This window comes from Asterias rubens, chromosome 18, assembly GCF_902459465.1.
Source record: "Asterias rubens chromosome 18, eAstRub1.3, whole genome shotgun sequence".
Taxonomy (NCBI): domain Eukaryota; kingdom Metazoa; phylum Echinodermata; class Asteroidea; order Forcipulatida; family Asteriidae; genus Asterias; species Asterias rubens.
The window spans coordinates 7,670,955-7,698,895 of record NC_047079.1 but is presented as its reverse complement, the minus strand read 5'-3'; the positions used below and the strand labels follow the sequence as shown (position 1 = coordinate 7,698,895).

The following is a 27,941-nucleotide window of genomic DNA, read 5'->3' as shown; positions in this document are numbered from 1 at the left end:
ACCAAAATTTCTCATCCCCCGAAACAATATATTTGTAAAGTTGTGACCATCAACTTGAAGAATTCGATACAACAAATAATGAAGATTTAATTTATTTTCAGTACAATTCTGGAGGGCAGCAACATGTTTTAAATACACACCAGCTTTATAAAAAAATATCGTTTCTTTTTTTACACTTACCACAGGGCAGTTTCACATTAAGCAATATTTTGTTGCTAAGCAAATTTGGGTTTATACAAGCTTAACGAAATCAATTGTAGTTTAAGTGCTGGTTATTTAAATATACATGTGCATGTAATGATAGCATGCATTCTACATTTAATCTGGCATGTAGCACTGGCATGACAGTCCTTTTCGATGCTAGGTCTAATTTGTGGCCGATTTTACCACCAAAGTCAGATTAAAATATACAATAGCTATTTTCTTGGATTCGATAAAGTCGTAAGCTTTCATTTAAATTACATGCATGTTCTGCATTAAATATGGCATGTAAATACAAAAGTCAAGGGGAAAATTTTAAACAATTATCGTCCCAAAATGTTCGATGTAATTTTCAGTGTCTTTCCTTTTGTCATGTTCTCAAACAATTAGTGACATTGTTCAATAACTCTGAATTTGGATTGAAAATGGCGTCCAACAACAACATGACCACCGAAAACTAGTCCCTCCGTGTTGTAACTCTTCCACTACACACCTCTGGCAAGGTGTCTATAAAATATTTCCCTTCATATTGTTTTTCTTTAAAGACTCTGGACACTATTGGTAATTGTTAAAGACCAGTCTTCTCACTTGGTGTATCTCAGAATATACATAAATAACAAACCTGTGAAAGTTTGAGCTCAATCGGTCGTCGAAGTTGCGAGATAATAATGAAAGAAAAAACACCCTTGTCACACAAAGTTGTGTGCTTTCAGATGCTTGATTTCGAGACCTCAAATTTTAAATCGGAGGTCTCGAAATCAAATTTGTGGAAAATTACTCCTTTCTCGAAAACTACATCACTTCAGAGGGAGCGGTTTCTCACAATGTTTTATACTATCAACCTCTCCCCATTACTTGATACCAAGTAAGGTTTTATGCTAATAGTTATTTTGAGTAATTACCAATAGTGTTCACTGACTTTAAGGGTTAAATATTAACCTGTTATATAGTATGTATGAATATATATCTGGTGTGTGTTAGCACTGTATACTCATTAATTTCCAAAGTCCTGTGAAAAAAATATCACAGGCAACAGTTACTTGGGTGGGATTCGAACCCACGACCCTTGCAATTCTAGAGCAGTGTCTTACCAACTAGACTACCGAGGCAGTTAGAATCCTATGTTTTTTCAGCGGATACCGCAACGATATATAATAGATATATTATATCTGACTGGAGGAGTAATTCAACACGACTTTGCGATGTCAAAACAACCACATCACATTGATCTAGTTATAAAAGAATGCTAAAAAATCACACAAATTAGTCAACTATTCACCATAGCAACAGATAGTAACAACTAATATAATTTTGAAGTAACATTAATTTTACCAGTGAGGACCCCGAGTAAAGTCTCTTTGTACAAATAATATAATCATAAACTATTCTTTACTTTTTGGTTCTTTAGCTGGTATACATGTACTATGTACGCCAAGATAGTATCCGAATCATTATACAGGCATGATAATTGGTCCTTGCAAATAAGTAGGAATATTTTATTCAGTACAATGGTTGACCCACATACGTTCCATTAGACCTCAATTTAGTCATCATTTTTCTGGTTTTTCAAAGGGCCCCAAAAATCGGAACATCATGCCTGTTTAAACATTAATCAAGATGAGAGAAATTTCAAGTAACTCTACTTTTTGGTACGTTAAATTTTTCAAATTGTAGTTTGGTCCGTAACTCTGTCAATATACGGCTCTGACTTTATTCTATAATATATATCAGTTAAAGTGGAGATGGGAAGGGCAAGGGGAAGGTCATACTGTTTGATTCAGAGGCTTTCTTGGCTGTTAAGGAGTCAACTTGTTGAGTTTTCTCCATGGATGGTATTCTGCAGCGGTGGATGGCTGCTACTTTGCCGGAAAGAGTTACGATTATTCTGAGCTGTCCTCTCAATGGCTCTCCGGATCTGGAAGAAAGAATCCAACAATCATCAATCTTCAACAAAGTCTTATACTACTTCTTAAGATAATATACTTGACAGCACCAAACATTTTGTTATTATTTTTTTTTTAATTATTATTATTATTTCTTTTTTTAGGGGGACATTAAATCTATCAATAAAAATGCAATAGTAAAGCCATTTGTTCTTGTCAGGCGCCATTTTCTAAGGACCTGTTACTGTGACAAACAACACTTGGAGCCCCCCGAAGGTTGGCGTACAGTCTTTCATCTGGGCACAGGATGCTGTCATCGGGCAAGGAATCAATTGTACAATCCAAAGGTGTCTTACCTCTTTCAAAGACACCACTCCTACTAATCGTCCAAGAGTTGTAACATAGGTGTGGTTCAGACCAAGTAATGAGAACATGGAGTGACACTAACAAAAGGAAAGAACAATAGTACATTGTTAAATATAACAATAGGGGTACATGTTACAGCTACTTATCTAATAATAATAACAATAGGCAAGGATAACAGTAATCAAAAATTCAAGAAAATATACTAAACTTGATAGTTGAGGATTATTCAAAAGCACATTTAAAAAAAAAAATCCCATTAAAACTACATAAAGATAGAAATAATTACAAATTACATCAAAAAACTTACAATACACCCTACATTGTAAATATTAAAAAATGTACTACCTAAATATACAGCTATGTAGTATAAAATAAGACTAACAAAATTGTTCAAAAGCAGACACCCTCAGTCCCATTGAGGGGTGTCCCAGGGAAATCTGTCTCTATCATGGGAACAAGTTTCAACAGGGGAGACAGAAAATTTAATTTATTTATTTTAACCCTCTAGTCCCTGCACCGCCCGAGTTTCTGAAAACCAATTTTTCAAGATTCTTGCAGTAAACAACTGGAATCGTAGTTCATTTTTAAAAGATAGCTTAATATTTATTTTTTACCCTTTCGGTAATGTTTGTATAAAAGTACAAGCTCCCATTGGGAACAATAATCGGCTCTCGAATATTTTTTTTGTAAGGATAAAATGGACACAATAGCTTTTCAAAGCTTTTATCTGACTCAATGCTCAAACTAATTAAATGCGAAGGCGTTAGTTTTTGACAATATCAATATTAATGATGAATAAATACAGTTTCCTTTGAGTTTACTAATTGGTATGAGCTAAATAGTAAAAAATATAAGCACAATAGATATCCAAGCCTTACAGGCAAGAAAGGTGCAATAACACCATACAACAATCAAAGCTGTAACAAGAACGCATTTAAAAAGCTCACAATCAAATATATACCATCAAATAAAATGAATGACAAATGTCTCATGTTACGGTGAAGCAAAACAATGTAAAAATCACAGTCAAGAATTATTAAAAATGTTAATTCAAATCAAAACTTTGCTTTGAACACATAAATAATAAACAACGAATGCAATTATAGAATATATACAGTCAATATCAATTTTTTTCTGACATGGGGTTTTTGGAACATAAGTTTGTCGGAATATACGATGGGAACACAGGGGTGTCAGAAAAAGGGGTGTCGAGACATGGGAGTGTCAGATCATGGGGTGATGGAATATAGAGTTGTCGGAATAAAGAGGAGTCTTCATGACTTACCTTATGGAGAGATGTTCTCTCAACAAGTTGGAAAGGAGCCGGGTCGATATGAACTTCACTGAAATCCAATTGAGGCTTCAACTCTTCTGTCTCCCACTCTTCAAGCTGTTAAGATTAAAACAGATCATCAGTTTTATCAAACTTCACCTCTACTGCTCAAATGGTAAGCATAATAATTCGGGCGTAAATCAGATCATACGAGGTTCTTTCACAACCCCCATCAACCCCCAACCTCCCAAACAGTCTGAATAAAAAGTAATATTGAGTAATAGTAGTGTGTACCTCTTCTCCTGTCATGTCTTCAAACTCACCAATCGGCTGTAAGAAATCATAACAATAATAATAGTAATAATAATGACAAATTATAAAGAGCACAAATCCACAAAAGTGCCAACAATAATATACATGTACAATAATAAAAAATATATCACAAGTAATAGTTCTACAAAAACCGGAAGAGCAAGTTATTTTTTTCTATGGAGACAATTCAATACTTAATAAAAAACAGTTTTGTGATTATTTTTATTGATGATAGCACTGGTGTTAATTCATTTATAACTAATGTTATGTAGCATTTCTCCTCTACTTCGCTAGGAGGTAAAAGTGTCAAAACTAACAATCTAGAGGCTTTTGGGATACAAAATACAAATTAAAAACACATAATTTATGGTTATATTATATCCACAGAGGAAATAGGGCAAAAGACAAGGAAGAAGTTATTAAGATAAAATTAGAAACATTAACTCGACAGATTGGGAAGAGTGGTGAACAACACAAGGATAAATTTAAATGTGACATTAAATGCTACATTCATCATGCCAAATAAAAACACTGCAGCCAACATCGATAAGATTGTTAATACAACCAAATAAAAACCATGCCTAATGGTTGTTGAGTTAGAGGCAGCATTTATTAAAATGTTACAGACGCAAAGAGTGTTAGCTCTGTCAGTATAAAATGTTATCAATTATGTCTTCAGAATTGGTACTTTGAAGCTTGTCTGAATCTTATTGTCCCTGAGTTTGATTGAGATCATCTGATCATCGAATGATCTCAACCACCGTCGGAATTATGAAGGTTATTTCACAATCACCATCTTGTCACTCTAATCTAATTCAGCTGCTTTCAAACTTTTTCAATTGTTTGGAGAGTGACTTCTGACAAACAGAACTAAAGTTACTTCATCTACAGCTACATCTATAATTCTTGCTCTTAAAAGGGCAGGGATGAGATTGAATGAAAGTTCCTTAAGATATGAAAAAGGGTCTTGGCCACCCTTACTTTAGACCCAAATCCTACAAAATCCAATACAAAACTACAGATTGGACACACTGTGGACTATTTCTTACCCCCATTTGGTGACTACTTTACTCCTTTCAAGTAAACTTGAAGGCTCAAGGAGTTTTGAAAAAATCTTGAAATCAGTAAAACTCCTGATAAATCCCATGCCGATGGGTGAATAAGCCACTCTATGCATCTAGGCTATAATGGTTCGCAACCTGTAGCAGGTGCGTTTGGGTTAACTTACCAGTTTATAAACCTTAGGTTTCCGAGTGATACCATCCAATGAGTCGTTACTTGAGCTCAGAACGCTGTCTCTGGATCCAAATGCTTTTAACATTCCCTTAGGTGGTGCGAGCAAAATAGACATGTAACAAAACAGTGTGGCATGGCATACAGTGTGAACATCGTGAAGGGTCACGCTAAATGGTGTTCTAATTTAAGTGTTTCTATCAGTTGAATCTAAAAGCTACTGCATGACTTTGTGTTCAGGACAAGTACGTTTATGGACATGTTTGAAAAATCACACATAACTGGTCTAGCATGTCTAGGGTTAGAACCACTCATTGCACTCTACTTTTGAAAGTAATTTGATCAATACATTGATGGTTAGAGTGAATATCCAATGCCAGTAGGGGAAGGTGTGAATCATTAGTTTTTCTCATCCGTTATTTTACAAAGAGCTGAAAATTCATAAAACAGTTGTTTTGAAGGACAAACCATTCCAATAACGTATAGCCTGCAATCATTATCAAAATCAACAAGATAAGTCAACAGAAGATTTAAATTGCTCAACTCCAGATGGGGGTCATCATTTCACATTCATTCAAGCAAACACAATTGCACAACAACACAGATAAGCAGCCATAATTTTACACACAGATAAACAGCAAACATTCATTTTGCAATTAAGTATAAAGGCACACATTTTTGTGGGAAAAACTCTGACCAAATTAAGTGAAGGAGAAAACAGAGTGAATTAGTGAAACTCGGAATAAACATGATTTCACAGAAAGTTCATTTAACAGTAAGCAATCAGACCACATTAACACCATGCAAAGGGATAACAACATGCGAGGGAACAAATCTTTAGCAGAAGAAATTCTTTGTCAAGGACTGGTCAGCGGGACCAGTTTATAGCTTGTCATTTTAATAGTCCGCCAGCATTTTCACTTGCTCAAGTTATAACTTGCATTTGGCCAGCAACCTACTGTCAAGGGAGAACTTCTGAAAGCCCACTTGATTCATGAGGCCTACCATAAATGACTTTTTATTTCTTCTGTGCCTCAGCACCTTTAAGTAAACTTTTGATTTAGGCGCTTTGCAAATTATTTATGATTTACGATTGATTAATTGGACATCTTCCAGGGGTGAGAGTCATTACTAACAAAAAAGTCTGAAACTTGGATACAAATTCAAAGGTATGTTGAAATGATGCCATTTCTAACATTTGGTAACCCCTGGGGTTAAAGATTCCAAGGAGCTTTTGGAAACAGTATCAAAAGCACCAGAGATGTGGACCAATGTGAAGGATTTCTTTAATTGTGGAAAAAAATAATGTCTGATTTTCTTCACTAGGCCGACATAAAAAGTCTGAATTCAGCCAAAAGTCTGAACAATCTCATCCCTGATCTTCATTCATGATTTTCTTCTTTGAGAAGTGTTTGCCCTACCTTGCCAGTCACAGAGAAGGAACTCCTTGGGGAAGAACGAGGAGTAGAGCGGGGGGAATTCCTAAGCAGGACTTGGAGGGAAAGCTACGATGGAATGAAGGAATGAAGGAGTGGGGAAATACGGAGGAAGTTGCAATGCCACAAGGAGTGAAATACAGCACATGGAAAAGACAAGGAAAACAAAGGAAATGATCACGTACAGGGATAACAAGGAAGAATCGGGGAAACCAAATAATAAGTTAGTAGGAAAAGTGAATAACAAATGGCAAGTACCGGGAACCAATTAATAAGTTAGCAGGAAAAGTGAATTAACAAATATATATTTATATGGGATTGCAGGGAAGTACCGGGAAAGTCAATTTAAGTTAGCAGGAAAAGTGAATGACATACAAATGGGAAAGTACCGGGAAAACCAATTAATAAAGTAGGGAAAGTGAATTTACATATGTGAATGAGAGGTACCGTGAAAACCAATTAATCATTTAGTAAAAAAAATTATAGAAATACCAGGATAAGATATTGATATTAAGTAAGAAGTAAAAGGGTTATCAGGGAATTGTATTCAACAGAAGTATAAAACATGTTAGTTATAACAAATAAGTTAACAAATATCATCCAACATTCAACAGAGAGGAAAAGAAAAGATGGGAAAAATAGTTTCAAATTAGCACCAAGGAAATGTAAATGATTAACACCAAGGAGATTAAAACCTTAGAGAATGAAAACTGGTTGAACGTATGACTCCAATCATAGATAAACAGCTTCATTTTATGGCTCTGCTTACTGCCAAATTCTGCGCTTGCAATCATCATTCTTCGCAAGGTAAGAGCCGAATTTCTGCACAAGCTGTGTAAGCGAAGAATGCCTATGTAAACATGGAATGCCTAAGCACAGAAGCAAAGTTCTCTTCTAACCTGTAAAATAAGCTTAACATTCGTGCACAATTCTGTAGAGAAGAAACCTGTCCACCCAATGCTAGCCTAGCAGGTATCGTACTTTGTGGAAGTCTGAGGTTCTGTGAATAGGATGTTTTACCAATATTGTACCCAAAAAATTATAGAAAATGGTTTCACTCGTTAAACTACAAGACCAGCAAGAGTTAATCTGTGTTTCTGTAACAAAATGTGAACCCATGTTTGGAGCCATACATAAATCACATTTTGAGGAAAAGAACCAATTTATAGCACAGTGGAGATACTGAAATGAGAAACATGTATAAGTCCCATCCAGGTGATCAACAAATAAAATGAAACTGTTTTACTTCTAGGAGACAATACGAGAAAAACAAAATAATGAAACTCCAGATGTTTATAGTTACCTCTAAGTTACTCTGACTGACTGAAGAAGCTGAAACAAAATAACAAACAAAATTCAGGAAAATAGTTACAGAACGAGTCTTCTGGGCATGATATCTGGTTTTTGGAAACAAGTAGACATTTTACTGAGTACAAGGGTGGACCTACATGTACACACGTTTTCTGATTTTATACAAAGGCCAAACAAATCTGAAAACAGACCAAAGTAGGAAGAATATCATGCCTGCACTTCTTAATTGATCAGACCTCGCAGGACAAACAGCAATTTATAAATTCAAAATTTTTGTTGTTGACATATTGGTAAAAATTTATGGAACTTCAAAGTAAAAAACTTACGATTATCAGCACTGTTTCTGATTGAGATTGCCTGTGAGTTGGTATCATCGGACTGCAAGATAAGAAACAGATTATTACGTCAAAATCATACATCTGAATTCTGGCTGATTTGACATAAACAAAATTACACATAAAATTAAAATACGTAGTTTTATAGATGTGGGAAAGTTGAAAGCTTTCATTTAAGATATCGCAAGAACAAACTCAAAACAATAGTCACCTTGCATGTACAACCATGCAATTATTCTCTTTTGAGGGAGTGTTGGCTCTGAAAACAGCCAATTGATCAATAGCACTTAGAATGGAAGAACAAGGTAAAGAAACAAGACTGGTCACCAAGCCAATGCCCAAACCACAGCATGGGGGGATTCAACCCTCCAGCCAACAGAGAACTAAAAGTAACTCAAGACTACCCCAGCTAGCATCATTAATATCTCAATCTTTCAGGAGACAGACGGCTCTAACCTCCTAGAAGATGCCTCTAACTTACCTTAGCATTGAATGACACGACTGAGAATCGATCCGATGGTCCTGGTTGGACCTCAGCAGCTCCTTGAGCTCTCTTCCTTTCTTGGACTACAACAAGACGTCTTGCAAGACCAATCTTCTTCTCTAACATGTACTCTAACTCACTACGCTGTACTGATCCCAGTAGTATCATTGACTCTATATGAATGAACAAATATACATTAAGAAAAAAGGAATAAGTACACTTATCGAAAAGAGAAGGGGTTAGCCCGGGTGTTTCTGGTTTGATTAGCAGTGTATTGCGCCACAGCATTTTGTAAACCATTACACATGTTACATGGTGGTATGTAAAAGGAGTAGGTCTCATAATTCATACCTACATAGTCCCACATACCTTGCAGTAATACTGTATGAACTCAGGAAAATACTGAGGGTAGAAATATCCAATCCACACACCAACAGGCAACATATCATCTTGGGGGATGGGAGGGGGATGGGAGGGGGATGGGAGGGGGATGGGAGGGGGATGGGAGGGGGATGGGAGGGGGATGGGAGGGGGATGGGAGGGGGATGGGAGGGGGATGGGAGGGGGATGGGAGGGGGATGGGAGGGGGATGGGAGGGGGATGGGAGGGGGATGGGAGGGGGATGGGAGGGGGATGGGAGGGGGATGGGAGGGGGATGGGAGGGGGATGGGAGGGGGATGGGAGGGGGATGGGAGGGGGATGGGAGGGGGATGGGAGGGGGATGGGAGGGGGATGGGAGGGGGATGGGAGGGGGATGGGAGGGGATGGGAGGGGGATGGGAGGGGGATGGGAGGGGGATGGGAGGGGGATGGGAGGGGGATGGGAGGGGGATGGGAGGGGGATGGGAGGGGGATGGGAGGGGGATGGGAGAGAGAGAGGAGGGCCTACCTGGAGCGTCTACCAAGGGGAAGGATTGAAGTCTTGGAGAGGTATCCAAGAGTTCCTTCAAGTCACCGTAGGTCGACAGCCAAGAGATAAACTTCACGTATCGTACCATGATGTCTTCAACAAAAATCTCATAAGTCCTATAATAAAGAAACAATAATCATTCAGAAATGTAATAGATAACAAACTTTCTATTATTAATTGATGGTATTGCTTCTAGCCATTCATTGATAAGGTCATCAACATATCCCGCGGAAAGGGATATACAATCTTGGGTTTGAGATGAGCCGAATTTGAACCGGCTACCTGCGGGTTAACACACCGGCACTCTACCAACTGAGTCATCCAGTCCCAATATCTATGATCTCCCTATCGGCAAACTGGGTAAATCAATTAAAGCAGGTTTAGGTGCAAAATATTCTGATTGATATCAAAGGATTGCCTACTGTTACTATTTAAGATGAAAGACTTACTTGGCTCCAGCGTGGCTGATATCAGGTAAGTATGGTAGCTTCTTAATCTGGATGATACTATCATAGAAAGATGGTTGTAATAACTGAGCAATAGCGTTGGCAATCAATACCGCCATCTGAGTAAGCAAAAACAAAGATTTAGAAAGATGGTTGTAATAACTGAGCAATAGCATTGGCTGTCAATACTACCATCTGAGTAAGCAAAAACAATGATTGAGAAAGATGGTTGTAATAACTGAGCAATAGCATTGGATATCAATACTGCCATCTGAGTAAGCAAAAACATAGATTGAAAAATGTCAAAAACTTGGTTTGGGGTTAAATTTGTATAGAGGAACCTAACCAAGAAACAGCATCATCGGTTCAAGTTGCATTCATAGAGAAAAATCAACACAGTTCAATCTTTTGACAACTTTTGAACTGTTACCAGGGACTTTCTTAACTCTTTCAGTGCCAAGGTCATACATGTACGTTCTCCGAAAATGACATTATTTCAATCAGAAGTAGTTAAAAAAAAAAAATTAAAAAAAGGAGGCATTTTAGGTTCATAAGGCAAAAAAAGCAGCCGCTGAAAGAGTCACTTTGTAATGACAATGTTCTGTCTGTTGTCACTTACCATGACAGGTAAGATGTGTGTTATTTGTCCAGTAAGCTCAAAGACTATGACGGAAGTTGATATGGTGTGAGTTACACTTCCTGATAAGGCTGCCGCTCCTAAAAATATACAAAGCAAAACAAGAGTATTGACCTCAGCTTTCTACTCACCAAGTGAGATTACTGGTCTCCGACAATTATTAAATTTGTCCGGTGCCTTTAATGTTTTGAGACTAACCCTTAAAGCAATCAGCATTGTCCAAAGGCCCACACTTTGTGTATCACAACTTATATATAAAGTAACAAACCTGTGAAAATTTAGGCTCCATCGGTCATTGGAGTCGGGAGAAAATAACGGGAAAACCCACCCTTGTTTTCGCATTTTTCGCCGTGTCATGACATGTGTTTAAAATAAATCTGTTATTCTCAATATCGAGAATGGATAATTGTTTTATTGTTTTCTCAGAAAGTAAAGCATTAATGGAATAATATTTGAAGGGAAGTCTTTCACCATTACCTTCTGTAAACCCTGTAACTTATTTGTAAATCTGTGAACTTTTAATTTTTGTTCTGTTCAGAAAGTGTCCAATGGCTTTAATGTCTTGAGACTTGACCTTTACGTCTTATTACATGACCTGATCTTACTTACCAACGACAGCGTATCCACCTGGTATGACCTTATTGATAATTCCTTCTGAAGTATGAATGCCTTGTGGGAACCAGGCAGCCATACATTCTCCTACCAGTCTTCCAAATGCTGCTCCTAGTGTGAAGACTGGAATGAAGACACCGGCAGGAACTGGTAGAGTCACAGCTAGAGCTGTCATCCAGAACTATAAATTGAATATTGGTGGATCCGATCAAATAATTGGATTTATAGAGTGCCAAATTACCAAAGTAAGATAGGTGGATCGGGGTGTATTTCACAAAGAGTTAAAACTAGCCTTTAGTTTTTAATATCTCCTAGGACTAGTCCTAAGTTAGGACTAGTCCTAAACTCTCCTAGGACTAGTCCTAAGTTAGGACTAGTCCTAAACTCTTTGTCTGATCAAACAACTGGATTTATATAGCACCAAAGTACCAAAGGATGCTAGGCGCTTGAAAGTAGAAGAAGAAAGTGATGCTGAAAAGAATTTGATAAAAAAATTGCTTCGGACAACAACCTGCAAAAGTTTGATAAGATATGGAATGCTTGTAAAAATGACTTTTTTAATACAAGACACCAGTATACCGGACTGTCCGTTATTCCCTTTTGGGGTTTTTTCTTGGTATGTAATTTTGTTCGTGTTTGTTGTATTGTTTTGTGTTAACTTGAGCACTGAAATAAAAAGGAAAACAAATAAAATTTAATTAAACAAAATAAATACTCTACCTGCATGACGATAAAGACCCCTAAGGTAACGAAGACGTTAGGACGATGCCAAGGTTTGTATTTATTTTCTTCATTCACATTGGCTGGATCTGTACCAAGGGTTGTGTTACTAAACAGCTCATCAATCTGCTGCTTCTGTGTTAGCTGTAAAATCAATCAGATACAGTTTCATACTATTAGTTGTCACACTAAAACATATCACTTCTGAGTTTTGCTCTCATTTAAAAAATAACTTTAAGGAGAAATCGCCATAATCACAAGGCCGGAGGGCAATTTCAAGGTGAGTGCTACACGCCGTTTCCACCTATTTCTGGGGCTTAAGTAGTCCATTTGGATGTAGGCTTGGGTATCATCCATCAGTAGCCTGGCTGGTAGAGCAGAAAGCACTACCTCCCCAACTTTACGAAGCAATCATGGTCAAGTGTCTTGCTTAGGGACACAAGTGTCATGACCGGGACTCAAACCAACACTCTGCTGATCAAACACCAACGCTTGAATCCAGTGCTCTTAACTGCTAGCCCATGACACACCATATGTTTGGTGTTGAAGGATTTTGATAGGTCAGGGTCAATTGTAATGAAAGTTGTGCTGACCATCTTACCTCTCCAGCCATGAATTGACCAAGCCCGAGAGGGAATGTGATGGAAGAGATGACAAAAGCCACCAGCAGAGGATACAAGAAACGACTGAAAGATAAGGATAAGATGAACATCTTACAGGTCGGTTCATTATCAGCATTGAATCAAAACATCTCTTGGGCCCAATTTTACAGAGCTGTTTATGGATAAAATAGTGCTTTCTAATTGTCTGCTAAGCAGAAATAAACAGCATACATTTACAAGTCACAAATTGTACCTGTGACATGGTAGTTCGGTTAGTAACCTTATGCTGGCCATGTTTCAATCTAATATGCATTATGCATAACTTTTAATTTCATTCTGTCTGTTTGCAGACACTAGAGAAGACGTCTTAATCATTAGAGACCACTGAGCTCTCAGATGGCCACCACTAAGCATGCTCAGTGGCCATCACTAAGTTTGCCAAGTGGCACTTAAAATACCCAAAGATCAGTCAAAATTGTCTCCAAGAGGTCCGCCTGGCTAGTTGTTGTGTTAAAAAAAACTGTAGTAGCGCCCTCATGTGACAGTTAGGATACAGGATGCCATGTTTAGAAGTTGGTGAATGAATGTTAAGAAAGACGAAGGCTGATGAATAAAAAAGTATTGTGTTGAGTTCAAGAACTGTACTTTCCTCAGATTGACTACACGTGTATATGTAACTCAATTTTATAATACGACATTCAAGGGATCTGCAAATCCAGTTTCCCAAGCCTTTAATACAGTCCCTTAACAACATCTTAATGGTTACATAGAAAATGCATCCTTATTTAATATGAAATATGGAAAAGTGAACAAGCTGGCAGTGTAGTGAAACATTAAGCTAGCTGGATCCCTCTGGCTGGTCCAAGGTGATTACAGGGCGAGCAAACTGCAATTTCTTCAATTTATATATATATCTTTAGACTGTAAATTGGACTCACTTCTTGACCAAGAAAGTGCTGATTCTCTTATGGGTTCTGTTAAAATCCACAATCCGTCGATGCAGAAATACGAACAGAGCTCCACCGAAACCACACGCAATACTGCAGATGAAAAATGCACCAATAAGTTATCATGACTTTTTGATTTATTTACTCTGTTTATGAAAGTTTGCCTCAAACATGGCTAAAGCCACTCTTGGTAAAATAACTACGGGGAGCTGAAGGTTGGAATTGATATTCAGTCTAGACTGTTGGATTGAGGGAAACATGCACCAGGCAAGACGTAGTTCCAATGACTAAGCAGAACAGCTCTATGAAGGAAGTGTGTATTATTTACAGTGTGTCTGACATCTTCTGACATCAAGGTTTGGGGCGGGGGGGGTGCTAGATATAATCTTCTTTTAAGACACAAATGGAGCTTTGTATAAAAAACTGTCCTTGGGTTTTGTATGCTGCTTCGAGCTCCGCTTTTTGTGGCCTCTAAAGGCACGGGACACTATTTGCAATTACTTAAGTTAATTTTTAGCATAAAATTTTCACAGGTTTGTTATTTTATGCATATGTTGAGACACACCAAGTGAGAAGACTGGTCTTTGACAATAACCAAAGGTGTCCAGTTTCTTTAAGAAAATTTTGGGTTCTATAAGCTTTATAAATTGGAAAATTAAATTGCTCTTATGACAAGATATCTTTCAATGACAAACTTGATCACATTAAGCTTAGAATTAAGGTCACAGTTTTCATCACAATGACGCTTTTTGTGGCCTTTAAAGGCACGTGACACTATTTGCAATTACTTTAGTTAATTTTTAGCATAAAAACTTACTTGGTAACAAGCAATGGAGAGCTATTGATACATGTAGTATAAAACATTGTGAGAAACAGCTCCCTCTAAAGTAACTTAGTTTTCGAGAGAAAGAATTATTTGCTTTCAAATTCGAGACCACAGAATTGGATTCTGCGGTCCCGAAATCAAGCATCTGAAAACACACAACTTTACGTCACAAGGGTATTTTTTTCTTCCTTTATTATCCTGCAATTTCAATGACTGATTGAGCTCAAATTTTCACAGGTTTGTTATTTTATGCATATGTTGAGACACACCAAGTGAGAAGACTGGTCTTTGACAATTACCAAAGGTGTCCAGTTTCTTTAAGAAATTTTGGGTTCTATAAGCTTTATAAATTGGAAAATTAAATTGCTTTTATGACAAGACATCTTTCAATGACAAACTTGACACACATTATGCATAGAATTAAGGTCATAGTTTTCATCACACTGACTCCCACACATGGACTTCATTCATGGCACTCACCCGATAAATGCAAAAGCAATCAACTCCTGGGGATCAAAAGGAAAATCCACTCTGAATGTGGTCTTGAACAACGCTGTAATCGTTTCTGCAATCAGAATTTAAATCAGTTCAATCAGATCAGGCCGCTTACTTCTTTATACATAGAAACAAAACAGTAATTTCCTTCTGGATGTTTTGTAATCAATGACAATTAATGAAGGCTGATCTAATGAATCCTAGAAATTGGTTTTTAATGAACGATGTTTACAATTATTCCAGAGGTCAGTTAAGCGGATGGAATAAAGTCATCCGTTGACAAACACAAGTGCCACATGAAGTTTTTAAACTACCATATCTCAAAAATAAAATGTGCAATAATTTTTTCTGTCACTTATGTTTAAAGATCAACATTTTGATACCATGTAATTAAATAGTAGAAATATGCTGTTCAAGTAGGTAAAAACTGCAGTCAAATGTGGGTTTGCTTGTTTTCTTATCACCCTGTACATGCTGTAGTTAAAGCGATGGACACTATTGGTAATTACTCAAAATAATTATCATCATAAAACCTTTCTTGATTACGAGTAATGGGGAGAGGTTGATGGTATAAAACATTGTGAGAAACAGCTCCCTCTGAAGTGACGTAGTTTTCGAGAAAGAAGTTATTTTCCACGAATTTGATTTCGAGACCTCAAGTTTAGAATTTGAGGTCTCGAAATCAAGCATAAAAAAGCACACAACTTCACAGGTTTGTTATTTTATGCATATGTTTAGATACACCAACTGTGAAGACTAGTCTTTGATAATTACCAATAGTGTCCACTGTCTTTAAGCAAGAAATGACCATGGTACTAGTCACAGCAATGGCAACTGTGTGTTCTGACCAGTAACCTATTTTTGCTAAGCGAACATTTTTTGCTGCTAAGCAAGTTGAAATTGTGCCCCGCTTACATTACAGGCTTTATGACATTGAGGTCATACCTTCTTCCTTATTCCAGACGGCCAGCAATCTAAAAACGAACGCCCCACACACCGCTCCAAAGAATCCCCTCCAGTAATTCCTTACAGCAAAGTACGTTGAGGTGACCTCAATACTGAAGAGAACCCCACCGATAGGAGCAGCAAAGTTACAGGAGACACCCACAGCGCAAGCTGCTGCTAACATCTCACTGTTTCTGGATTCATTCTAATCAAATATAAACTTCATAATTAGTTTGTAGGATTGGAAACTTTTCTTGTTTGGAATATCAACCTATAACTGCCTTTATGAAAACAAGGATTATTAACTCAAACAAGATTAAAAACCTGCAAACTCTGGATTCAAGTGACAATGGTCTACCAACTAAGTGTTCTATCTCTGTGATGGTGGTTGTCAATGTTTGCAGTGGGGAGGCGGGTCAAAATATCACACGCTTAAATAAGGTCAATGTTTTATTCATGTGAGACTTGTGCAGTCTTTTGAATATAAATCTGTCTTACCTCAAATATCCCTTTGAATGTAACAATAAGCTTGCTGAGGATGGTTGATACAATACTGGCAATATGCACAAATGGACCCTGAAAGAAAAAAAGAGAGTATCGGAAAACGTCAGAGCAAACTGAGACCCATTTCTTATAGAATGGTTGATAGAGCACTGACAATACATACAAATGGACCCTGAAAGAAAAAAACAAATTATCGGAAAATGTCAGAGCAAACAAAGACCCATTTCTTCTAGTACACCACTGGTTACATGCACAAACGGACCCTGTGAAATAAAAAGACAAATCCCTGAACAATGTCAGAGCAAACTTAGACCCATTTCTAATAGAATAGTTGATAGATTACTGACAGTATGCACTTTGGACCCTGAAAAAAAAAACCCAGAGTATCGGACAACATCAGAGAAAACAGAGACCCTTTTCTTATAGAATAGTTGTTAGATTATTGACAATAATATGCACTTTGGACCCTGAAACAAAATAAAAAAGAGTATCGGACAACATCAGAGCAAACACAGACCCATTTCTTAGAGAAGTTGATAGAGCAAGCACTGACAATAAACACAAACGGACCCTGCAAGAAAGAAACAAATTATCGGACAAGGTCAGAGCAAACCGAGACCCACTTCTTAACCTGACAATATACACAAGGACACTGATAGAAAATTAACCATACAATCTTGCTTTGCTGAGATTTACAACAAAGAGTCATTCTGACAGCTTTATCCACCTACTGCATCTCTTTTGAACTCCTTGATTGGTGCATTTCTCCCTCCATCCTACAATCTGAAATGTTTTAAGAGGAATATCAATTCCGTTCAGCTCCCCTGAGTTATTTTCATCTTAAATATGTTCTCCTTGTAGCCCCTTACAAAAAGGCTTTTAGCCTTGATTGGGACAAACTTGCATAGCAAATAAAACGATACAAAACACCTGGAGTAAACACAGCGCGACCTGTTTCTTCAATATTTATACTGTGCACAAATGGAATCTGGGCCCGAGTGAGTCATTATTTCAACACCTTCATGGTCCTTCACTTCTCCAAGCCACCTACGCGTACAGTGTCATCTATTTGTCACATACATTGTGTTTCATTTACACTGTATTCCAGTTACACTAATTGTACAGTTCCATACTTCCAAACTTACATGTAATGTACCTGGACTACCGGACTCCAATTTAATATAGCTGTTAAGAACATAATAGGCCTACTGCTTAGATGAGTGAGGCACCAGTTGCAACAATGTAAACCTTAAGCAATTTTGGCTGGTAACCAGTTTTCTGTTAAACCAGATTTGTATGTGCTTAGCAAGCTTTTATGCTGACAGAGTTTATGAAGTTTGGACCACGGGCATCTTTAATAAAACCTGTAAGCAGATGTTTTCTACATAAGCCTGTAAGCAGCTTAAGAATAAGAATTCCTACGGCACCGTCGTCATGATAGAAGATGAACATGCGTTAATCGACACATCACAAACAACAGTTTAAAAGGGCATCGTCATTTTAGCGTGCTAGCATGTGCAGTAACTGGCTGAGAGTTGGTAATTTATTGTCTGGCCACAGACTCACTTTGATCATAATGACAGTGCCCCTTTAAGTATCTGGCAACAGACTCACTTTGATCATAATGACAGTGCCCCTTTAAGTATCTGGCCACAGACTCACTTTGATCATAATGACAGTGCCCCTTTAAGTATCTGGCAACAGACTCACTTTGATCATAATGACAGTGCCCCTTAAAGCCCTCAGCAGCTGTTTTCTGCTTAAATAAGTCCACTTAAAGATGAAAATATCTTCTTACAGGCTTAAGACTGATCACCAAGTTTACCGGTGAAAACATTGAACTATAAATTGTAAGCTGACATGGGCAGCACTATTAGCTACAGTCGAATTGATTTAAACATGCAAAAGCCGGTAAGCAAAGCTTTCAACATAAGCCGTAAGAAGAAATATTCTCTGAATTCACCATGTAAGAGAAAACTGCTTAATTGGATATTTAATAGTCCTTGAAAAAAAGGCAGGACTATTGTATTGTGTAGTACAAAGACTAACCTTAATGTACACATTATGCAGGCTCTAATTGATTATTAAAGACTTACCTTAATGTACACATTATGCAGGCTCTAATTGATTATTTCAGGCTAGGATCACATTCTTTAAGACTTTTCCCAAGGGCAAACAAAATCAGAAAACAGACTTAAGCAGGAAGAATATCATGTCTGCTTTAGGAACAATTTAACTTCTTATTTCATGCCACATTAGCCTTTCATAAAAACAAGGGATTGTCAAATACTTATTTGCAATATCTGTGTGTCCTTTATCTGCGAACTGTGGCATGCTGTGGCAAAATGGTCAAGTGCACTGGATTTGAGCTCTGGTGTTCCTGTCTTTCTACACTTATCATTTATTGCTTCCTTCTTTAGAGGGGGCGTCAAGCCATGGGTGTAATTGGAGTAGAGTAACCATCGCCAAGAGAAGATGTTTCTCTTTTGTCCATTGTTGGTTTTATAAACACAGGGTACTGTCAAAGGCTAGCTAGTTAATCTGCTTAACAAACTGTCCGGTCTATAATTGACTTTTTGTGTTGATCAAACTAGAGTGTTTAACAAAGGACGTAATTCACTCCGCAGAGAACTGTCTGAACCCGTGTAGGCCAGATTTAATAAGGTTTCTGTGTACACAAAAGGGAATATTTTCATTCCATTCCACAAATTAGTGGTTGGACAGAACTCATTTTGTGAAAGGTTTAATTTTGAGTTAAATGGACAAGTCCAGCATAAATTTGAGTTTGTTCTTGCCGGCTTATGAGAATATTTACTGGCATATGAAAATGGTACACAACTGATTTATATTTCAAATTAGTATTTTTATTGTTCAATAGTTATATAAACTAATTATACAATAAAAAAAAAAAAAAGCATTTCAGTATTTTCTATTTTCTGCTAAAAAAAAATTGTTTTACTCATTGTCTAACTAATTTTCCAAAAACTACAGCACCTCAGCAAGTCATATCTTATGGGCAGCTTTCTACTATCATTATCTTCAAACTAAAGTAAATCTGCGGACATTGTGTCTTGTGTTACAAAAAGTGCCAAGACTCTTTAGGTCCATTTCTTCAACCACCCCCTCCCCCACTTAAACACCCCCCCCTGCACTTACACCCCTACCCACTTACACACTAATAATAATAATAATAATGACAATAATAATAATAATAATAATAATAATAATAATAATAATAATAATAATAATAATAATAATAATAATAATAATAATAATAACAGCATTTATAAAGCGCCATATATTAAAATATCCTTACCTCTTTCCCAATGGGAAGTCCACTCCCAAGTGATGTTGCCACGCCAACCACCTTGGAGACGAGTGTCCGAAATGACAGATACTCCTTAAGGACGACTCCTCTTAGAATAGTTTTCATCTCAGGGATCCCAGAGCCTTATAATTAACACAACAAAAATCTCATCATTTATTTCATTGTTAATTTTTTAAAATAAATATGAACAATAAACAGTGCTTATATAGCGCTATTCCAAAAGAGCACGATCATATCGCTTTACAAAACGAAATCATTACAAAAAATCTACACAAAAATTGTGAAAATACACAAAGCAAATCACATTTTACACAGTATCCAACAGCACAATTAGCGCCAATAACAGATGAATAGGAAATTATGAGAAGGAATGTTCAGTACTATTAGATGTGGGAGGAAAACCTAAACGGAAAAGCCTTGTGCAATCAGATGGGGATTGAAAATCCAATCAAGTCTCTGGTTCGAGGTGGGATTCGGTCCACAGAAGTGTACGCCAGAGAAGAGAAAGAAACCACTGAGCCAACATGATCCCTTGATAATTGAACATGGATGCAATTTACAACAAAGTACAACATCCTAAACATATTAGTCTTAGGCCTACTTGGGCAAGAGAATAAGAACCTCTGAATCTTATTCAAAAAGATTTACAGAATCTTCAACAACGGGCATTGAATTTCATATTTGAGAGGACAAAAACCTTTTGCAAAGCCCACGTCCACTGTCAAATCTTAAAGTCTTTGAAATATTTTGAAGGCCAGGACACACGTACAGTGTAACAGCTTCTGCTTCCAAGGAAAACCCAGGCTTGCAACAAGTATAAAAATAGGTTTTTAATGAGGTCGAAAGAATTTGAGAAAATGTCTTTTTCTTTTACTAATCAGACTAGTCTTAACTTTTGACTAGTCCTATCTCTTAGCATTACCTAAAAACTAGTCCTAGGTTAGGAAGAGTTTTGTGAAATTGACCCCCTTGCACACCTATTGTTAAAAGAGTGGGTTCGCCCAGTGTATCTGGCATGTCTCTCTTTACCATCGGTAACTGCACTGCCCTAGAAAGAAAGCATTGATGGCTAGAGGAAGGGAATAATTTAATGCAACTTTTTCCGATTCCAACGGAGTATAACATACATTATTCCCTGATACAGTGGAAATATTTGTATAAACATATGGACAGGCCTATATGCTTCATTTTTTGAAAGGCCAAGGCCACCAAGGCATTTTCTCCTTGGTAATTGGCACCCTATGAGTGTGAGGAAATTTGAAATTTCTACTGGAGCAATGATCTGGGGCGCGGAGCAATCAAAGACTTTTTGTTAAGAAAGTTGAGAGGCTTCTTACCGATGGCATTTGGCGACACTAAGTGGACAAATCCCGTTGAGAATATGATGAAAGCTACTGGGAATCCGGTCCAAGCTAAGTACTGTAAAACTGGCTGCCCCTTCATGACTAAGTAGAGTTGTACTTGAGCTATCGGTAGAAATAAATAAATAAATAAATAAATAAATAAATAATAATAATAATAATAATAATAATAATAATAATAATAATAATAATAATAATAATAATAATAATAATAACAGTGGCCTCTTATAGAGCGCTCAGGTCCTTCAGGCATGATGCTCGCGACGCTGTACAAGCAAAACATAAATAAAAGTACAAAAGAAAGTATAATATATCTATGACTAACTGAAGCAGACTTTAAATAAACAAACAAATAAATAAATAACCAGTCATCTTAAATACAGTAACAGCGCTGACAAAAAAGTTTGAAATTTAAATCCAAACCTTTGGAAGTATTTCTTATGCAGGACTCAGAAACTGCAGCGAGTAAAGGTTTTGATTATACATTCAGAAGATGAGGTTTTAGTCTTGGTCTCAGTCTTTGACGTCTTGACTCCAACACAGCAAAGAGGAATGCTGTTTTATTGATATCAAGCAGACTTAAAAAGTCTGTTAGGGCTGTATGCTGCGTCTTTTAAAAGGGCAAAGGGCACCAAGGCATTTTCTTCTTGGTAAAGGACACCCTTTTAAGGAAATTGTAAATTTCTACTGTAGCATTTCAAGGGCACCAAGGCAATGACCAGGGGGCATGGAGGCAGTCACCCTCAATGCCTCCTTGAAGTATCAGGCCTGTTTGGAATTCAGAACAAATGTCTCTCATCTTTGTAATAACATGGAGGTAGATTACTATGAAAATAATTCTTTTAGGCATTAATCAATACTCATTGTTGGCAAGTATTAGAAAAAGATTTTTTTCCTGAAAGTCTGGAATGGCTGTTAATGACTCATAAGCAACTTATTTACAGTCAATTCTCTCGCTCTTACCTGTTAGGAATTTGGTAATAGGCAAAATATAATAGTGCCATGATTGTTCCTGGAGGGGCTCATGGATGGACAGTATCAGAAGACCTTTTTCTGAATGTATGGAATGGCAAATAATGACTTTATAAGGAAGCTGCATACCATCATCCTACATTGTCTTGGGAACTCTCTGTCTTACCTGTTTGGAATTTAGCAATAGCGTAGTCCATGGCAAAAGATAATAGGGCCATGATTATACCCAGAAGAGCAAGAAAAATCCAATCTTCTCCGATCTTGCTGAAGACAAAGTCACGGAACCAGATTAAGTTAGCTGTATCAAAGAAAGATATAAATGACAAATTAGGGTTGGTTCCAACATTAGATAGATAGTTCAGTTGGTAGAGCCAGTATGATATTTAGCCCTTGGACATGTTTGGAAAAAAAGTAGGAACTACATCAGGGGTGTGATTATATACAAAGTAACAATCCTGAATTAAACCCCAAAACAGGTGGTGATATCCCCATGTTGGTTTGAATTGAAACAAAGCCCTCGGAATATAAATGATGTTATTTAGAGGTTTACAGATTCTCTATACATGATATATGAGTGTATCCCATGGCTGATGATCGAAGCTACATAAAATAAATTCAGCATCACTATTGAAAAACAAATTATGCAGCATAAGAATAAAACAATATGGGAACTAAAAAGGAGTATTTTCAAATTAAATAAAATACTATAGAGTTTGCCAAAACTTGTACAAATCTGAAAAAACAAAACAATGGCCTGTATTATGTATTGGATTTGAGGCATTGCATGGTGAGGTATCAATGCTTTGGTTTGGAGTAACACCATGTGTAGAAAATTTGCTGGGTAGATTTTGTTGTTGAGAAGTTGTCTTGCTTCATATTCTACTACAGTAGCGCAGAGTCTATTTTTCTGAATTCAGGAGACTTCTCTGCTACCGCAGAGTAGATTTTTTGTAATTTTCTGAAATATCTACTTACATTTAAAAGTGTAGCAACATGTCCCTTTATAGTGTCTAAACTCATCATCAAGCTGTCTTTGTCGTTTCTGTTCCTCTTTCTGTCTTACCGCTTCGTTCTTAGCAAATTGACTCAACTCCTGTCGGTATCTGCCATACATCTGTGGATTACGAGGAAGTCCAGATATATTAACGCAACCATCGGATAACTTTCTCATTGCTCGGCTATGAAACGCAACGCTATCAGTGGTGCCATAATTTGAGCTACCTTTGTTCACTCGTCTCAATCGCTGATAGGGTTTTGGGCGAGCATCTTCTTTTTTATTGTTGGCTTCTTGTTTGACTTGTTTATGGAATGTTTTCAGCTCAATGTAAGGTTTACAATGAGAGGCATCTCCAATGCTGGTGTGAGGTAACTCACTTGAAGCTCTAGATGTTGTCTTAGAAACACATTTACCAGGCGTTTCCACCTTGGCTTGTATTGTATGTAACTCAGAAATTGAGGGATAGTCAAGATTGACGCTGTTGTCGGCTAAACGTCCCGGGCATGAGTGTCTGAGTTTTGAGTAACCATGTCGTGAGCTGTGTTTTAAATGAGCACCAAAGGACGGAAGTTTGTAAAGCCATTTACGGTGCCTGCTTTTCTTGGGTGTGTCCTGAAGCAGACCCATTTCTTCATCGTAATCGGAATGTTTCTTATGAAGCTTGGTGTGTACGTGCGGCATGGCATGAAGGAAAGCCTTGAAGCCTTGTGTATAATCGCCCTCTACAAAAGCCATGATGGTTGGAGTTTGTATAAATCCACTTAGGTCAACTCAGAATCAGTGAGCTTTAGTACTCCCCTCATTTAAATCGTCAATAATATGCAAAGCTTGATAGTTTGACTGATCAAAAGTTCAAATGTTGGTTGAGGAATTGAATGAAGTTTCCCATGCAGAGAGAACATCTCATATCAACCTCACCAAAACAACACCAGCGACAAACGTTTCTCATATCTGACTGAGTAAAACCTTCCACAACTCTTTGTTCTAAAACGAAGGACTCATTCTGTTGCAGTTGTAGCAAAATAAAATGCCTACTAAACAATGCATTTTGGTCACACTGTCAACCATACCAAGAGTCGGGACTGTTTTGATCATATCCTTTTCCTGCTATGATGGCTAATTTGAGAGTACTAAACAAATGAGAAACAAATACATGTAGGCCTAGCATTTCCAGATGTTTTTCATGTTTTAAATAAAGATAAACAAACCAAGTTTTTTCTCTCAGTGTGGTCCCTTTTTGAACTTGAGAATCACTATTGATAATTGTTATTGCAAACTTGGTTCTAGACAAACAAATTGGCAGTGTACTGATAAAATCTACTTACACACAGTTAAAGTGCTTTGAATTATTATTAGTCACTGATTTAGGAAGTCATGAACATCTCATTTCCCTTTTATTTGATGCAATCCTAAACACTTTCTCATTCTAATTAAATACTTTTGTAAGAATCGCATTCTCAACCCTCCTGCTGACAGATCAATCAATGATGTCGTTTTAATAGAACTTTGCTGGCATTCAGATAATGGCATTCAGTCAGTGCGTCAACACAGTGTACAGTCCAACTTTTATCTGACGACATCTCTGCCCATTCACCCACTGTACGTTTTTAATGAGAATTTAGATCAACTTGCAATGTGTGTGATACACGCATCTTACAGTTGGTTCAGTGCAATCATGTCAACCTACATAATCCATGCAGTTGAAGGAGTTTATAAATTATACGGTATGTCAACTCAACTGGAAAATACATTTATTACCAAAGGAGGATTATGAAAGGATCTTTGGATGGATGGATCCTGAGCTCCACTAATGGAAAATGGTGTTCCCATGGGAATATTCTGCATGGTCATCCAGGCTTGGAAATTAAACGATTTTAGGATTTTCTATTATTTTTTTAAAACAAGTTCACACCAAACAATGCTGTACCAAGGGGATACAAGAAGAAAACATTTAAAAGATGAAAATAACTCAGGCGTGCTAAAGGTCGGAATTGATATTCCTCTTAAACAGTCCACATGTGGATTGCAGGATGGAAGGAAACGTGTTCCAGGAGTTCACAAAGAGATGAAGTTACGTGAAATAAAGCTGTTGGATAATAGGCTTTTTGTTGAAGTGGTTCTTTGCAGGATATCATGCCGGATGAATCCGGAACAGCACTGCGCTGCGATTGTTTGTGCCGGATGAATCCGGAACAGCACTGCGCTGCGATTGTTTGTTGGGACTTTTAGTGTGAAATTTTATCGTGAAAACTGTTAGTCTAGTTCAAAGCCAACATCAGTTGTGATTGTGACTTCATAAGATGAGATTCACACCATTTACAAGTTTAGACTTCATTTCAACAACAAATAGAGCCATAATTTAAAAAAAGGAAAACAAATGTAGAATTAATCCACTTTTTTTGTAGTGAGTCAATTCAATATTCCTATTTGTTTAGATCAAATGGCATTGCCTGAGTCTTGGAACATTCTGGTTGTAAGGCGGTTGGAAAGGTTAAGGACATTGTTTTTTTTAATAAGACTTGTATAGCCTTTATTCACAATAATATGAAACATTATAAATATTTCTTATTGGTTTTTTTGGTATCCTTTCCTGTAATTGGCGGCTCGTCCGCTGTTGGTTTGGTCAATAAATATAGTATATTACATGCAATAATCGGTAATGGATTTGAAAAGTACTATAATTTCTGTATCTTGCCACCACTTTTTCTTTTGTAGTGAAAAAAATTGGTATCTTTCTTAAATCTTATTTTACTCTGAAAATGACATTACATTCCTTTTGTGGTTAGTGTAAAGAAGTGGTGACAGCAAACGTAAATCTTTCCCAATTTTTGTGTGTGTAGTTTATTATTTATAAATAGTACTAGGTAGAAGGAAGGATTTCAATCCTCAAACATGTTGGGAAAAGTCAATGCACCACATTGTGTACATGACTGTGTGGTCATCATAAAGGCAGTGAACAACCTTTGGTAATTGTCAAAGACCAGTCTTCTCAACACAAGCAAAAAAAATAACAAACCTGTGAAAATTTGAACCCAATCGGTCATCGAAGTTGCTAGAGAATAAATGTAAGCAAAGACACCAGTTCTTTCAGATGCCTTGAATTCGAGACCACAGCTGAGGAATATTTGAGTGAGAAATTACTTCTTTGTCAAAAACTAAGTTATTTCAGAGGGAGCCATTTCTCACAATGATTTATACTATCAACAGTTCTCCATTGCTCAATACCAGTATGTTTTTATGCTAACAATTATTGTTAGTAATTACCAAGAGTGTAATGTGTCTTCAAGTTTAATACATCTGGAGGTAGACATAGGTTTCTATATCCATGCTTAAAGGCAGTGGACACTATTGGTAATTACTCAAAATAATTATCGTCATAAAACCTTTCTTGATTACGAGTAATGGGGAGAGGTTGATAGTATAAAACATTGTGAGAAACAGCTCCCTCTGAAGTGGCGTAGTTTTCAAGAAAGAAGTAATTTTCCACAAATTTGATTTTGAGACCTCAAGTTTAGAATTTGAGGTCTCGAAATCAAGCATCAGAAAGCACACAACTTTGCGTGACAAGGGTTTTTTTTCTTTCATTATTATCTCTCAACTGCGACGACCGATTGAGCTCAAATTTTCAAGACTGGTCTTTGACAATTACCAATACAGTGTCCACTGTCACTATGTACATTCCTTAATACATGTACCTGTTCTTACTAGTCAGCGTCACCTGATCAGCTCAGAGTGAGCATAGAGGAAGAAATAGAGGTAGTCAGTACTAACTGACTTGACATAATCCAACTTCTGTGAATTCATGACGCTATTTTTATTGTTAATTTTTAAATTAAAGGGCACTGGACACTAAACTAGAAATAGAATAGCCTTGGTAATTACTCAAAATATTTGTTAGCATAAAAACTAACTTGGTAACAAGGAATGGAGAGCTGTTGATTATTATACAAATTTGTGAGAAACTGCTCCTTCTGCCTGAAGTAACATAGTTTTTGAGGAATTTGAGCTGGGTGGCATTTTTCTCACAACTCACTCAACAAATGTCAATGAGGAATCCGTCAATGATTAAAATGAAATACTTCACTTTCGTTTCAACAGATACAGAGTTCAGCTTAATTTAAAGCCTTTTTAAGCACACAAAGCAATGCAAAAGGGGTGTTTTTTCTTTCAGTTTTCTCTTGCAAATTCGATGACAAGTTGGGATACACCAAAATGAGAATACTGGTCTTTAAATTACAAATACCATACCAAACGTGTCCAACCGCCGGTACGTCATATTATGTACAGGAGGTACGTGTCAAATCGTGTGTTTACATTTAACAATCGTTTCAACCCATGTTTCAACGTAATATTTCACCCTACGAAAACGTCAAATGTGTTCCTGAGTAATCTTAAAAGCATCGTCAATATTAACATTTATATCAATTTCCCCCAAACCCACAATTTAAAGTCAGAATAGGGAGATATTTACCAAGGTCTGTTCATATCCAAGCTCTCGCCTGTCGGGTTGGAGCGCCATCTTGAAAAAGTGATTAGAGTTGGCAGCACCCACAATGCATTGCGCAGGCTTGACTGCGTCGATGATGTGTCGTCTGCTAGCTGACTTGTCCGCGGCAGAATGCAATCAAACAGACAATAATTTAATGGGGAGGAAACTTTAAAGGCAGTGGACACTATTGGTAATTGTCAAAGACCAGTCTTCTCACTTAGTGTATCTCAACATATGCATAAAATAACAAACCTGTGAAAATTTGAGCTCAATGGGAGACTTTCTGGGACGATAGAGGGCAGCAGACTTACCGGGTA

The 27,941-nt window shown here is 37.1% G+C and overlaps 1 protein-coding gene across 3 annotated transcripts; it reads right to left on the bottom strand.

The window, feature by feature from the left end:
- Positions 1–1,332: 1,332 nt before the first annotated feature.
- Positions 1,333–27,654, bottom strand: LOC117302221 (chloride channel protein 2-like). 3 transcript variants are annotated; one of them, XM_033786050.1, is made up of 24 exons: positions 27,607–27,654; positions 23,114–23,252; positions 22,305–22,436; positions 21,143–21,271; positions 19,794–19,927; positions 16,472–16,549; positions 15,974–16,178; positions 15,014–15,098; positions 13,699–13,800; positions 12,760–12,844; positions 12,159–12,302; positions 11,436–11,619; positions 10,809–10,906; positions 10,193–10,308; positions 9,723–9,859; positions 8,832–9,007; positions 8,342–8,393; positions 8,008–8,036; positions 6,690–6,773; positions 5,264–5,359; positions 4,018–4,053; positions 3,736–3,840; positions 2,441–2,527; positions 1,333–2,116 (listed from the first exon to the last, which is right to left on the bottom strand). In XM_033786050.1, exons 1-24 carry the CDS (start codon positions 27,652–27,654, stop codon positions 2,006–2,008), a joined length of 2,592 nt encoding a protein of 863 aa, XP_033641941.1. In that variant the 3' UTR covers positions 1,333–2,005. The 3 variants fall into 3 exon arrangements, with proteins under 3 accessions (XP_033641941.1, XP_033641942.1, XP_033641943.1); XM_033786051.1 differs by lacking the exon at positions 6,690–6,773 and having other exon boundaries at positions 27,607–27,647; XM_033786052.1 differs by lacking the exons at positions 5,264–5,359; positions 6,690–6,773 and having other exon boundaries at positions 27,607–27,647.
- Between the last annotated feature and the right edge of the window lie 287 nt (positions 27,655–27,941).